A 15,737-nucleotide genomic window follows, 5' to 3' on the forward strand; every position below is an offset into this window, starting at 1 on the left:
TTTTCTCCACCTATTTCTGCATTCTCACCCCTAAATCCTTTACAGGTGTTCTCCCTTGATAAATCTCTTTATGTCTAATTACATCTTAGAATCTCCTCCTCAGAGGACCTGAACTAACACAAAAATAAGTGAAAAAAGTCTCAAGTGTAGACACATCAAACTGTGATTTTCAGAACACCAAAGATAAATTCCTAAAAGTGTCTTATACAAAACTCAGGTCCCCAACAAAGAGAAAAGAATCAAACTCCCTTCAGACTTCTCATTGCCAACACTGGACGTTAAAAGACAACATATTGATGTCAACTGACTGATGTTAAAAGAATAATATATTCAAAATTCTGACACAGAATTCTACACCCATATAAACACCAAAAAGGGGGCTGAAGGATTGCAATTTTCAGACATGCAAGGATTCACAAATGTTTCATTCCCCATCTGTTCTTAGGAAATTACTTGTGAACTCCAGCAAAAGACTTAAATTAATTAAAAAAAAAAAAACAGCAAGACAGGAAACAGGAGAAACTCCAAGAAATCAGTAAAAAAGGCAGTCTCCGTTCACAGGCCTAGAGCGCAGCCAGTCTGGTTTGCAGCCGGAGGACAAAGGTCTGCAAAATAAAAGTCTTTAACAAAAACATAAATAATAATATATCCAACAGAAAAGATATGAAGAGAACTTTTATAAATTAGGATATGATAATAGCAAATAATGTGGGGGGGAGAGAAAGTACATTAGAAAAGTGGCGGGGGGGGGGGTATTGTATTCTTGGCCCAAGTATAAAGATAACCAAAATGTATCACAGAAACGTAAATGCGGAAAGAGAGAACAGGTAAGAAGAAATCATTAATTTGGCCCTGATGTTTAAAAACATTCTCTTCAGCATGACCCAAAAATTTTAAGACTGGGATTTGGAGAGGAGGAAAGGTAAACTTAGTATAGTTGACCCTTGAAGAACACTGGAGGTTAGGGGGGCCGACCCTAAACACAGTTGAAAATCTGTTTATAACTTATAGTCAGCCCTCCTTATCTGCTATTCCTCCATATTCGAGGTTCCTCCATATCCAAGGTTCTGCACCCACAAATTCGACCAGCCATGGGTTGTGCAGTACTGCAGTGTTTACTATTGAAAAAAGTCTGCGTATAAGTGGACCCAGGCAGTTCAAACCCATGTTGTTCAAGGGTCAAATATATATGATTTGGCCTGATGGTGAATAATATTTAATGATGATAATGATATAAATGCTATTTATGATTTTCAAATTGTAGATCAAATCTAGGTTATGCTTGTAGGCATAATATAATTATTAGCAACCTTGAAAACATAAATGTACAGCTAAGAGAAAACAGGATTTTGGACAGGGTAGGGGAAGAAAGGAGGTGGAATAAAGATAAGGGGTATGAATAGAGGTTTAAATATATTAATTACAAAGGTAACAACAGAAAGCCTTAACCTGGATAAATATCAAACATGAAGAGGAAAGGAAAATGGGGACGGGAATAGTGTAAGTGTGTTAAGTCCTAATTTTCCATTTCCAGGAATCAAACTGATAAATTTTTAAAAATCAAGTTGATAAATCAGGAATTAGAGGTAGAAGTGTATCTTCTAAAATTCTAAAATCATCAGAATTAAAAAGGGAAAAAAAGAGTTCAAACAGAAACTGACTAGGAAGTTTAACTGGGGATAAGAAGTAAATGGGGAAAACCTGCTATTCATCCTAAAATACCATTATCTGATGTATTCTTATTAGTTTATGTTACTTTAATAAAACATTTTAAAGCTAATTATGTTCATTTACTCTGGAATCCCCGAAGCATTTTAGACCACTGAGCCCATATCAAGTCTTCTCTTCCACCAGGCTCTCACCCAGCGCTCTCCCTGCCTCCTCCATGACCCTCCGCCTCAGTTTATGTCCACTCTCTGTTATGTTTGATCTGCCTTCCTCTCTCCCCTTCTCTTCTGTCTTAAGCCAGGACAAGTCTCCCCTATCCCAGGGCAAACGAAAAACTTTCACTTGACTGGAACACTCCACACCACTCCTCTTGCATTTCCCTTCTTCCTTTCACTTCCCAAGTTAAAAAAGTAGACTTCATGCCCCCCTGAAATCTGGTTTTTAACACCAAATGTAACAAAGCTTTTATAGTCCTCATTCTACTTCTTGTTTTATCCAAGCATTTCCCACAGAGACTTTCTTTTCAGCCTTTTTTTCAGAGGCACGGGTGAGCCTGGAGAGGGAGTGGAAACACCTCACAAGAGCAGTGTTTCGAAGAACATCTGAAAAGTGCTGGAACCAAGTGTGCCAATTACACATGCATCACTGCTTGGTGCAAAAATATTAACTCTTCTGTCTTCTGGCACTGAAGAAAAAATCCAAGTAAACAATTAAAAACAATCAACTTCGACATAAATAGTGTACCATCTATTAGCTATATTTAAGTGCCTTTCTTGTCATAATCATATTAATGTGCAAGATGGCTAATAACAGAACACAAACCTGAGTTAGAAAAACATTCTAAAGATAATGAGTTCAAAGCCCAAAATGATGACACACTGCCTCATACAGTTCTCTTATAGAAAACCTCAACATACCCCGCTCAGCAGTAAATATACTTCCAAATGAAGAGAAAACCAAGAAAAAAAATAAAACTGTACAGGAAACCAGTGAATGAACTAAGAAGATCCAAATTCTGAAATCTGCCATTAGATAACATCCTGGTTTTCTTTAAAATATAATCAACTTTGACTTTTAAGTGTATTAATTTGTTGCTTTGGGTCATTCATGTCTATTTGCAAGAAAGAAGGCACATTTCTGGTTAAGATAATTGAATGGGAAAGGCTCATAAAGCATTAGTTTTGAGCCTCAAAGCTATCGGGAGAAGCAAAAAAAACTAACTAACAGAGCCATATTAATGAAAAAACTAGCTGATTTTATTGTTATCAATGCCAAACAAATCTTTAAATCAATTAAAATTTATTTAATTAAGCATAAAGTTACTTTCACATTTGTCTACAACCACAGTAAATACAGTTCTTGGCATGAAGACACAGCCTTTGGAGTTTAAAACATCCTCACCTACAAGATTACAGATATAAAACTCTCATTACTGTTTATGTGATAGTGGATATGTTAATCAAATTAAAATAATTATACTATCTAGAATAAAATAAAATAGAAATAATTTACTCATAAGAGTCATATTTAAATCATCTTTATTTACAAAATACTATCCTGAGAATTATAATTCCATTAAGCTCCAATTTGAGCAAAAGTATAATCACTTAAGTAACAGCAGTTACTTAAACTGAAAATAAAAGAGAAGTCAAAATTACTTTTGAAGAGAGGCCAAAAATATTGTCAAGTTTCTTGCTGTGGTCCTGGATGTTCAGTAGTAGGCTCATTCGAAGGTGGAATCAACCCTGATGGGAACTCACCCCTAGTTTCAGGAGGTGGGGGTGGGGGGAAAAATCCAGCTCTTGGGGGAAGATAATGAGGAAAATCTCTCGGTGGATAGACATTTCTCACTGTTCAAAGAGATTGGTAAAAGACATTTTTAACTTTAAGCACCTGAACTGTGGCCCCAATAAATCATTACCTTATAACTTCTAGTACTTCTCTTTATTTTTAAAAACTGGCACTGGAAGAACTACCTGATCTAACAAATGAATTTTTATATCAAGTAAAACATACTTTCTTCAACTACACATGATTACAGGGAATATCATTAACTTTAGGTGCAATTTTTGTCCTATGAAAATCTTAACATCTTAACACTTTCTAAAAAGGAGAGGAATTATTTCAAAAGATAGTAACTCATTCTAAAAAAGGTTTTCAGGTAATATAATTTTTAGCAGACTTAAAATCCAGATCAGTAATTCCCAAATCTAATTGGATACTACCCTAAAACATTTCCAGTTATATCAAAAACTGTCTTCAAATTCCCTAAATAAAATTCATTTTAATTCACTTTGAACTTGAAAAATGGAGGAGGAATGTGGAAAAGAATGACTACTTCAGGCAAGTAATAGGCTTTTGCCTAGTGTTTGGTAACCATGTATTTATTCTGCCAAAACCTATAGTTCTAAATGGTAATGGACAGATATAAAAACAATTATTCCTCTTTTCTTATGTGAGGCTATGAAATAACTTTAATAAATTCAACAATTAGTCAAAACATAATAAACACATATTAGGCTGTAAATAAGCAGGACTGCATGGGAGCTACTTGTGAAAAAAGATTTTTAAAAATACTTTAGCCAGTAATTTTAATGTTAAAGTATAAATTATATTTTCACTAACTGACACAGTACCCAATTTCTATCAAATAAGATACAAATCATTTTAGTATTAACATAAGATTGCTGCAAAAAAACACCATTTTCTTGATTATTGAAATAAAGAAGTAATTTCACATTATTCAGATGAATCAAGTTGAAGCCTCATTACTGATGGCTGGCTATCTTTCCAATTTGGAAAAGTAGTGGTACATTCACAGAACATGAGAAAAATTTTCCTCCACTGTATTACTACATGTACAGAAAGTAAAATTAGTATCTCTGATCTACTCTATAAGACATATATTAAGCTTAAAGGGAAAAAAAAAAAAAAGCATACTTGCAAATGGAGGATGTGGTGGACCAGGAAAATCTCTTGGTGGAAAATAATCTCGGGAAGGTCCATACATGCTTCCTGGAGGAGGAGGCGGAGGGAAAGGAAGACCTCTTCTTATGAAAGGGACCCTTGTATCCAATGGGAACAATGGACCTCTGATTGGAGGAAAAGGTGAAGGAGCAAAGCCAGGGCCAGTTGCTTCACTTTCGATGGGAAGAGATGAATCAGGTACACTTAAATTCTGTAACAAATTGACATATGGCAGTCACTAAACAGCTAATTTGCAATAGTTTTCCTGAAAATCTTAGGCTTAGAAGAAAGAATCTAGGCACCTTGGCAGAAAGCAGTCTACGACATCTTAAAGGGCTCCAGAGAAGGACTCAGTTTTTCATATTAGATAGATTTCAGCTATCATGAATATTTTATTAACTCAACAGAAAATAGCCTTAACCAACAAAGTTAATAGTCTGGCTAAAGATAAAACACAAAGAATAGTCCAAGAGTACCAAAATATACATTTGTTTACCAAGCATGTACTGAAAAAAAGAAAAGATGCTTATGTTGATATTTTCAGCATGACCAAAACCAAGATTGTAAGCATAGTAAACAAAAAATATACTTTAAAACATTCAAATAAAAATCCAAGCAGGAAAATTCAAAGTCTTGTTTAACTATATGAACTAACTCAAACCTAGAGTCTGCAAGTTGTACCTGATCACTATAGGATGCAATTTAGAAAGAAAACAGCTATAACGCTGAGTACGAAGTATATTTGTCAAAGGGAAAGAAGCAGCTTTTAATCAAAAACTACATGGATAAAAAATACATGGATAAAATTCTAGTTACAATACTTACACCAAGATCGTCTTTACTATCATTTCTACTGGATTCCATTTCTGAGGACATTGGCCCATCTAGACATAAAAGTTAAACCATGAAAAATACTTGATTTATCACTCCATGCTTAGATCTCCAGATCACAGTATCTCCTGATATTCCCCTCCCCTTGTCAGTGCATAAACCAGCTTGATACCAGCATCCGGTCTAAGGGCCTAAAGACAGCTTGAGGTCGGTCCCTATAAATTTTGGCAGACTCAGAGTTCTGCAAAGGCATGTAGCAGTGGTTTCCCTAGCTTGTTCAAGGCAATCCTGTGAGCAGCATCATTAGGGAGGTTTCTAGGAGGCAGCATTCCTCTCCTCCCTTCCTTCTTTCTTCCATTCCTTCCTTCTTTGTTCTCCTGCCTTACTTCTTTCCTTTTTTCCTCCCTCCTTCCCTCTCATCCTTCCTTCCTTATTCCTCCATCAGGTAACACAGACTAGCAACTGAATTTAGTCACTGTTTCTAAATAAATGTTCCTAGACTTTATCATCAAGAACTGCTCAGTCTCTGAGAACATAAATTCAAACAGCCTTCTCTCCAACCGCAAGTAGTTCCTCTCACTGTACCTGTCCTTGGATGACACTGAAGCTTCCGGTCCTCTGATCGAACTCTGTATCCTCCTTTCTTCATTTCCTTCCCTAATTGACTGACTTCAAACTCCATCACTATAGCCAGTCATTAACGTCCTACTAATGGCCATTTTTCACATGTGCTTCACCACATTCAGCCCTAGATTAATTCAATTCTTTGCTTCCACTCTGCCTAGACCTGAGCCACCCAGTACTTCTGAGGGTAAAATAAATCACAGAGCCAAGGAGACAGCTCCAGCCACTCCAGGCTGACAAGAGCTCTAGCCATACTTCCAGCTGCCAAATGCCTCGCCTTTCTTCTGTCTTTAAGCCAGTTTTCTCCTCAACAATTTCAAACCTCCAATCTCCTCAAACCTGCTATACCAGTCACCTAGAAACTCCCCTAACTTTTTTGTAGTCAAACATAAATGTATCAGCAACTACAGTCCTATAATCTTTCCTCCTATTGTCATGGAAAAGGATTCCTCTGGACAATCTAAGACCCTGATCCTGTACTCAGAATCCCTCCCCTCCAGGTTCCGCAGGGACCCTCCTCTCTCCACTGCCTCCCTCCTCCCTCCCTTTCTGCTAGACCCATCCTATCAGCAAGGCTCTCCCAACTACTATTTAAAAATGAGACAGAAAAAGAGAATCACCCCTTTACAGCTATCTCTCCCTTCACCATCACAAGCTGTTCTATATACATATATATAGTTCAGAATTCCTCCCCTTCTGTCCTCACTGTACTGCCATCTATGTGCAACATCCACCGCTCCACTGAAATTATTGCCCCCAGATTAAAAAAAAAGAAAGAAAGAAAAAGCTCTTCTTTCACTAAATTAAAACAGAACTAACTCCTTAGTCCTTATTTAATGTTATTCTTTCCATTGTAGACTACTGCCTCCCTCTTTTAACTTCTCTCAGCCTTCAGCTTCTCTGATGGCACCCTTCTCTGTCTCTCCTTTCTAGCTGCTCCTTCTCAGTCCCACTGGTGGGCTCCACTACTCTGACCATCCTTAAACAGTGGTCAGCTCAGAGTTCACCCTCGGCCCTCCATCCCTTCTCATTTTCTCCTTGAGAAATCTCATCCACTCCTACAGCTTTAGTTTGACGGATGCCACTAATGACTTCCAGATGTATAATTCAGATCGAGCTACTTCCCCCAGGACTTCAAAACTTGACATGCCTACTTGGATAGTCCTGCAGGTGTAGAACAGGTGCTGCTAATTTTCTAAGTTCAAAATGAAACAATCTTTCCTGTCAAACGTTCCACTGTTCCTTGTTCCTTGCTTCAGAACAGCGAATGGCCCACATGCCACCGCCGAGAACCTAGGCAACAGCCAAGACTCCTCCTTCTCCCTTGCTCCATGCCTTCAATCCTAAGTCCTTCCACTTCTGTCTTCTCCCCGTCTCTTCTCATGCATCCATCCCCTCCGCTAAGGCACCGCTGTCACTAGGGTAGATTCCCGTCACAGTCTCCTAAAAGGTTATACCCTCCCTCCAGTCTCAACAGCTCCCTCCAGTCCTTTCACCACAATGCAACTAAAATTATTTCTCTAAAATGCAGATCTGATTACTTCTCTGTTTAAAATCCTTTAGTGTGTTCCCATTATCCTGCAGATAGGTCTAAAATTTCTGAACAGGTTTGCAAGGCCTTGAAAACTTTATGCACCACTTACCTCTTCACTACCTGTTTCAATATTCTATGACTTCCACTCTGTGTTACAGCCATAATTTACAGGACACTCTCAACTCTAAGTCTTTAAGGATGCAATTCTCTCCTTCCAGAAAATCCACATACTTTGGCCCAGCTAACTACTCCTTTAATTCTCACCTTATATGTCACTTCCTCCAAAAAGATTTTCTTGACTCTCTCACACTCAAAACACCAATACCTGTCATCCAGGTTAGCAACTCACGTGCTCCCATAACATCATGCACTCATTACTTCTGTCAGTACATAGTGCAAATGCCTGTAGACCTTTACTAGACCTCAAGGTATAAGAACTGCTGACCTATTCACCGCTGAAATACAGCAGCTACCATAATGCATGTCATACAGTAAGCATTCTACAGACATTTAGTGCATCAGTGGCGGGGCTGATGCACTAAACTGCTCCACTACCCTCTCATTCCAGTGACGTGCAGGGATCAAGACCATGGTTCTGGAGTCAGACATGGGATCAAATCCTGCCTCTGATGCTTCCTATGTGAGATTTTGAACACCTTTTTGAGCCTTGGTTTCTTGATCTATAAAATCAGGGTAACGGTATCTATTTCACTGGTTCATTGTGAAGATTAAACGAGATAATTCATTTCACTCAATACACGTTTACTAAGCACTACTGTTAGTTAATGTGCTTCAACTGTATCACTCACCACTCTCCTTCATGTAAATACCAAATGTTGATAAACCAACAACAACGTATTACATATATATAGCATCTTTCTACTTACAAAATACTTTCACACACCTTAACTCATTTAACCCTCATAAGACCTTGCAAGGGGTTAATATCTCAGTTTTACAGCCATTATCCATCAATAAGTCATGCTGTCTTTTCTGTTTTTACTTATACTGTTCATTATTACTGACGCAGACCCCTACTTCTTAACTAATTTTTCAGATTCCCTCAGAAGCAGCTCAAATGCCACCTCCTGATGGTGTCTTCCCTGATCCTCCAACTATATGGGAGTTCTCCCTTTCTGTGAACACAGCCATGTTCTCTAGTGGGACTTGCTATTCTGACCTGTATTAGTTAAGCATATATATTTGTCTTTCTCCCCTATTTAATTATTAGCTTCTTACAGCTAAAAACTATGCCTTACTAAAATCATATTAGCTAACATGTCAAGCAGGATACCTTCTAAACAGAAGGCACCTAAAAGCTATCTGCTAAATTGGACAATGTTCAATTACCAAAAAAAAAAAAAAAAAAAAAAGGACATGTGAAAAATTTTAAATAGCATTAGTTTAGACATTGATTCAATCATACATACACTTTTATTCCATTAAGCTTGAACTAATGGGGGAAAACAATTTCAAAACCCAAACAGAAATAATTAACTTAATTATAACCAACAGCAGAAAACCAAGCCATAGTCCACTTCTCTGCTTATTATTCAAAAAAAGACTGATTTCCTAAAACAGTATGTACCTCAGCTGGATAATCCCCCTCCTCAATATATATATATCCTTTCCCGGGGAACCCTTTTACCAATAAATTTACTTTACTTTTCTATTTACTTTTAATATTTTTATTTTCTTAATGTTCTGCACTCCTAATTGACACACTGGCTATCTATATTTCTCAATATCAATGAGTTGCTGTGAGGTGGTTTAAGTAAAAGAGCTCCTGACAAACGACTGCTCAGTAAATGTGAGTTAAATCTATATAAGCATGAAAATGTTTTTAAAAGGTAACTGATTAACCCAACAACAGAGCATTACTCAAATTATTTTTCTGGTGGATTTTCACATATCCATTCATGCCAGTCTAACTTCCCTGATTACTAAACAGGATATACATAAGTGGACTGAAAAACTAGAAAGTTAATCATGAAACACAGTAAAATTAACCATTATAGGTACATACAGTAAATTCATTATCATGCTGTCCAAACCAACCATCTACATATGTGTAGATGCCGTGGATACACACAGTATAACAAGAAACTTAAAACCAGGAAATTTTCAGGAAAGAGATTTTGGCCTTAAGAGCTAAGCAGAGATCACAATTAGTCCTTTATTCAGCTTCCAGTTCTTTACTACGCCACCATTATCAAAAAACACATATACGCACACAAGGTATTACCTACCTGTTTTATCCAAAGATGGCATATTAAAACTCCTAAGCTCTGCTGGTCCAGAAAGTCTACCAGAATTAGAATAAAATCTGTCTTGCCTTTGTGGAGGAAGAACTGCATCAGGATATGGCTGGCCTGGAAAACACGTTTTTAAAATATCTCCATTAGAATAAAAATAAATCAAGTTAACTGAAGTTTAATATATGAATGTAGATATTTTTCTTGCTTTCTAAAAGACTTTGATCCATATTCTTGGTAGGTAATAGTAAACAATTTTAAGAAAATTACACATTTTACTAAAGGCAATAACTGTTTTTGTAGTAAACACAAGTGTAATGCTATCCTGGAGTTTGAAAATTTCTATTACTATGTGTAAATTAGAATATATGAATAGAAATTAGTTATATATATTCAGCTTTCAATTTTAATAATAGTGGAAGTTAGTGGATACATCAATATATCAAAAAAAGACTTTTAGGAGCTAGCTATCAGCAAAGAAAGAAAAAACAGAATATGTTGTAAACATAGCAAGAAATTAAGCAGAACAGACAATGATAAAAGAAATGGTCACCAAAGCAGAAAGAGCATCATTCAGAGGTCATCAAGTAATCAGATTTTCAGTAACTTCAATATTTTGGAGTTTAACTTCCCTCTACAACCAAAGGGAAAGATCTCTGACTCAAAGAATGAAGGAAGATTAAGGGTATCTGGAGAGACACAAATCTGGTACAGACTCAGACTCAGGGGATTCTAAACCACCTTTCTTTGTCCCCAGGTGTCATTTATGATGACAAAATGGTAATAATCCATGGATCCTTGTAGCGTTCATCACACTTGAAAAAACATAGGTAGTCTATCTCATCTCTGATAGACGATGGCAGACTTCAATGCATTAAGTAGGCATTTGCCCATCCCCAAAATATGGCAAAGGTCGAAGGGAATGAGCTGTGTGACTCTCTCCTATCCTAACAGATACAGACAAAAGCCTAAAACTGCCTTCCGTGACTGTCCAGGCAATGGTTCATAATGTGAATGCCATACAATATTGGGTATGCCACTTGTCCTCTGATCCTGCCACTGGGACCTTACTGACAGACCTGTCCCACACAAAGCCAAGGAAACCACCTGACATTAACCAGAGTCGATGGAGAGAATTGTATTTAATGAGCTCCCAAGGGCGAAGGGATGCAACAGGACAGAAAGATCCACATAGTCTTGAAGGCTCATTGCCCCCTTTTTTCACGGCTGACTCAACGGTCTGAATTGGCCCAGTGAAAGAAAAGGCCAATACCAGCCAGTGAGATCTAACCTGCATTCTCCCTTCCTACTTTAAACATGGGATTAATTAAATGGCACAGCTGGGCAAGGGGATACAGTGGGGAAACCTGAAGACTTCCCAACTCTTTCTTAATCAGGTATCTCAAGATACCATATCCTTACTTTGTTGCTAAAGAACATCTCCCCACAATATCGGTAACCTCAGAAAAACAAAATTTTGCTGCAAGTATTTTACTTTATAAATCATATGCCCATGTTGTCCTCCTTTGGTGAAAACAGTCCATTCCTTAAATCTCCCAGTGCCTATTGTATGCCAGGCATTAGTGATACAAAGTTGGGGGGTCTTTTTAAGCTTTATTTTTTTCTGGTAGGGGGAGGTAATCAGGTTTGTTTGTTTATTCTTAGAGGAGGTACTGGGCATTGAACCCAGGACCTCATGCATGCTAAGCATGCGCTCTTCCACTTGAGCTATACCCTCCCCCACAAAGTTGGTTTTGATACAGGCTGTGTATAGTCTAACAGAGATAGAAACAAATAGAAACAAATTAATGTTTTAAATAAAGGGGCATACAAATAATATGGGAGATGGCCTATCTAATTCTGTTTGGAGGAATCAGAAATGGTGTCACGGAGGAGGAAAAGTTTGCTCTGAAAGAAAAATAAGGAAGGATGAATGAGTAAATAAGGGTATTCTGGTGACACTCAAATATACATATACATGTTTAAGTACGTGTACATATATACAGACGGACAATGTAATAAGATAAAACTGTATGGAAGGCATATGACCAACGCAAGACTGAAATACAAATAAGGACGTGAACAGTTCCTTTCTTTTTTGCTTTCTTACCTTTTCTACCAGGCTTATAGAAGAAGAGATGATTAAAAAGAAAGAAGGGAGAGAAAAAGAATCAGGGGGAAAAAAAGGGGTGGGAAGAAATGTACAGGGCATTGTGAAGCAATTTCATAAACTAAAAATTAGAATAAAATTCAACATGTCTAGTTAAAAACAAAAATGTTGTTCATGTCTTTTCATTCCAAAACAAATCTTGGACAGCAATAGTTCCCTGAGTAACAATCTAACAGTTTGGGAGTCTATCACGTAACAGGAATATCAACATGGTTAAGAAGAATTATAAAGATATACAAAGGATCTGAATTTTTTTAATTCAATAATGGTTACTAATCAAGTATAGTAAGAATCTTCACTTAAAACAGAATGTGAAGAAATAGTTTAATCTGATGATTAAGGAATTTAAAGAAATGGAAAAGCAAAACTTCCAGAAAGTAGTTGATGAAAGCACTGATATGGAGAGGTTATGACTCTAGAATAAAGAAACCAATGGTATAAAGAGAATGTCTAAGAAACAGACCTGTGCAAATAAGGGCATTTAATTTAAAAGTGATATTTCAAATTGATAAACTAATATACAGTATTAAAACTGTCTATCCAATGGTGAAAAAAGGAACTCCTCACACTGTCCCAAAACAAAAAATATACAGATTAAAAAGACTTAAAAACCAAAAACAAAACTTTAAATTTTTAGAAGAAAACAGAGAATATCTTTTTGATCTAAAGATATGTCTTAAACAAAACAAAAATTCCAAAAAAACAAAATGGATTAATTTACCTAAAACAAAATTTGAAACTGTTGTATAACAATAACATACATAATAATGAAATAAGCAAAAGACAAAACATTAGTATCCAAAGTATACTGAGAATTCCTAGTAAGCAAAAGAGAAATAAATCAGGTGATTTACAGGAGAAAATACAGATGACCAATGAACAAGAAAAGATGTTCAAGCTTACTAATAATCAAAGAGCTACAAGGAATAATAAAAAAAAATGAGAAAAATTTTAACTCATACGGCTGGAAATATTCAAAAAAAGTTTTACATCAAGTATTGAAGAAAAAGCTACTCTCAAATACTTCACGATAATCACTCTTGAGGACAATGGACAATATCCATTAAAACCTAAAATATGCATATCTTACTTCCCAGCAATTTCATTACCTGGACTCATCTCTAAAGAATATATATACAAAAAAGATGTTAACTGCAGAATTGTTAGCAATGGTGAAACACTGAAACACCCTCAATGTTCATCAGATGAGACTGAATAAGACTACACAAACGAACTGCAGTATATTCATATATTTAAACATCGTACAGCAATTAAAATAACAAACTTTATATTAAAATGGAAAGAATGCAAGAACATATGCTGATTAAAAACTTGATAAAATAGAAACATACTTTTAAAAAAATCAAATATAGACTAGTTTATACACATTAAACTCATGAGTAGTTGCCTCTGGGAAAGAAGGAAGGTAATGACCCTGAGAAGGTAAACAGAATAGACTTCAACTCACATAGTGTGTGATTTTTTTTGTTTGTTTTATTTACACATTCTCTCTCTCTCTCTCTCTCTCTCTCTCTCTCTCTCTCTCTCTCTCTCACACACACACACACACACACACACACACACACACACACACACGAAACAAGTATTAATATGGAAATTCTGGGAGGTAATACACAGGATTGTGCTACATTATCTGTGTTTTTGTTTCTTCATTTGTGAAATGGGAAAAATACTCTGTTAAAGGGATTAATAAAAAGCACTTAACATCTGGCACAAAGCAAATATCCCAAAGTAGCTGTAATGATAAACTAAATTCTTATGATTATAAACTATACCAAAATATAGTATTGACTGACCTCACTCAAAATTATGACCATAAACTTCAAATGGAGACTCAAGATTGCCCTGTAATCATATCACATTTTACTGACATTTAAGTTCCTTCACTCTCCTAAATGGCTATTGTATACCTTTTTCTCCCTCTTCCAATTTCTGACAGTCCCCTCCCCTCCCATCCCAAGTTAACAACCTTGCCACATCAAGAAAATTGACACAGCTGAACACCTTCATTCACCCTTGCCCAGTCTCTCTATCTGCACATATCTGCTCCGTCTTCCTTCCTTTCACAAAGTTATTCAGTCCCTGTTTAATTTCTCACTTACACTCTGGATCCCATCCTCTTTGTGTACTACCCAAGGGTTTCATTTTTTTAATTACACCCTCTCCCATATATTATCAACTTCTCTCCCAATCTTAGATTATTCCCATCAGCAAATAAACGTGTTGTAGTACTTTCTATCTTTAAAAAACAAAAATAGCTCTCCCTCCAGCTACTATCTCATCTCCTTCTTTTATTAAAAGCAAATTTTTTCAAAAACTTATCTACATTTGTCCCCACATCCTAATCTCTCCTCAATCTACTCTCTTCAGGAAGATTGAAAAATTAAACACAGATCTTTCAATTTTATATAAATATGCAGACAGTAAGTTATCAACCAAATACTAATCATCAGAGCGTATAAAGGATCATTACACAAGAAGAGATATAAGTGATACAAGAAATATACACTCCTCAAAAAGTGAGAGACCAAAAATTTGGAAACAACTTGAAGTAAATATCATCCTCTAAGAGGATGAGAGCATCGCTGTAGATTTTAGTATGCCTTATTAAGTGCATGAAGACTCCAAAATCTCAATAAGGAGATCAAAATGAATCTAACTTAAGACAAACTATAATTCAATCAACTGAACACATATCAAAAAAAAGAACTCCCTAAAAAGATATAAAACTAAATTCTGGGAGGGGCATGCTTAAGATGATGAGGGAGACTTTTTCATTTTCCTAATTACATATTTCTCCAATGTTTGAATTTTCTAACAAAAACATAAACACATATCACTTCTATGAGCAACAAAAACAATAGAGACATTCAATGGGGGGGGGCATGGAGGTAATATAAACAATTACCCCTAATTATTCTGTTTGGAAATTTGTGTATTGTTGTTTTTTATTATATATACCATGATTTTTCTTAAGACAGGACACACTTGTACACCTCATTTCTTCCATTCCTGTATGTTGCACATACTAGTTGTCTTTCAAATGTAAGTAGTAACTATCCTCTTTTCATACCTGATGGAGGGATCATCATCCTACGATCTTGTTCCCAGGTTGGTGAAAGGGAGCCAGTGTCAGAAGCCGCTCTGTGGGGATCAGTTAACCTATCAGAGCTTGACTCTCCTCTTTCATTGGTGATGTGATGCTCCAGAGGGTTCCCTGGGCCTCCTGAGCCTAATTAAAGAAGAAAAATACAACTCTGTTTTATCTAAAAAAGTATTATAAGACTTATACCAAATAAAATGCAGACAGGTTTTAAAAAGGGAAAACAATCAGGTTCCAACAAAGCTCCCCTAAGACACATCAGACTATAACTATCCTACCATAGACATTTCTAAGACCAAAAGGAAAAAATAATTTTGCCATGTGCATATACAAGCACTTGTCTACAAAATTCATTTTAAATGTTATCAACATCATTGTTTACACATAAAATTTGTGGTTAAATTATAAATACTAAGTCTGAAAAGTAAGAGTAGAAACTAAATTGCAAAGTAAAGACTGCTATACCAATGTAACAAGATAATTGTAAAATGGGTTTTTTGTTCTTTAAACTAATATGTCAAAAGCCAAAAAGAGCATGAGTCCTTTAAAACAGTCATCTTAGAA

At 36.1% G+C, this 15,737-nt stretch overlaps 1 protein-coding gene across 15 annotated transcripts in view; it reads right to left on the reverse strand.

Annotated features, from left to right (window-relative positions):
* Nucleotides 1-3,189: 3,189 nt before the first annotated feature.
* MIA2 (MIA SH3 domain ER export factor 2) overlaps nucleotides 3,190-15,737 on the reverse strand; it is an 81,208-nt gene continuing 68,660 nt past the window's right edge. For 13 of the 15 annotated variants that reach the window (XM_010967028.3, XM_045504288.2, XM_045504287.2 and 10 more), the window contains 5 exons: nucleotides 15,144-15,302; nucleotides 9,874-9,996; nucleotides 5,461-5,519; nucleotides 4,609-4,846; nucleotides 3,190-3,518 (listed from right to left, as the gene is read on the reverse strand). In XM_010967028.3, coding sequence (XP_010965330.2) covers nucleotides 3,352-3,518; nucleotides 4,609-4,846; nucleotides 5,461-5,519; nucleotides 9,874-9,996; nucleotides 15,144-15,302 — 746 coding nt within the window. In that variant the 3' untranslated portion in view covers nucleotides 3,190-3,351. Of the gene's footprint in view, nucleotides 3,519-4,608; nucleotides 4,847-5,460; nucleotides 5,520-9,873; nucleotides 9,997-15,143; nucleotides 15,303-15,737 lie in introns of those variants that run through there. The other 2 variants (XM_045504289.2, XR_006718918.2) reach the window with 2 other exon arrangements.

Source organism: Camelus bactrianus, chromosome 6 (assembly GCF_048773025.1).
Source record: "Camelus bactrianus isolate YW-2024 breed Bactrian camel chromosome 6, ASM4877302v1, whole genome shotgun sequence".
In the NCBI taxonomy this organism is placed as follows: Eukaryota; Metazoa; Chordata; class Mammalia; order Artiodactyla; family Camelidae; genus Camelus; species Camelus bactrianus.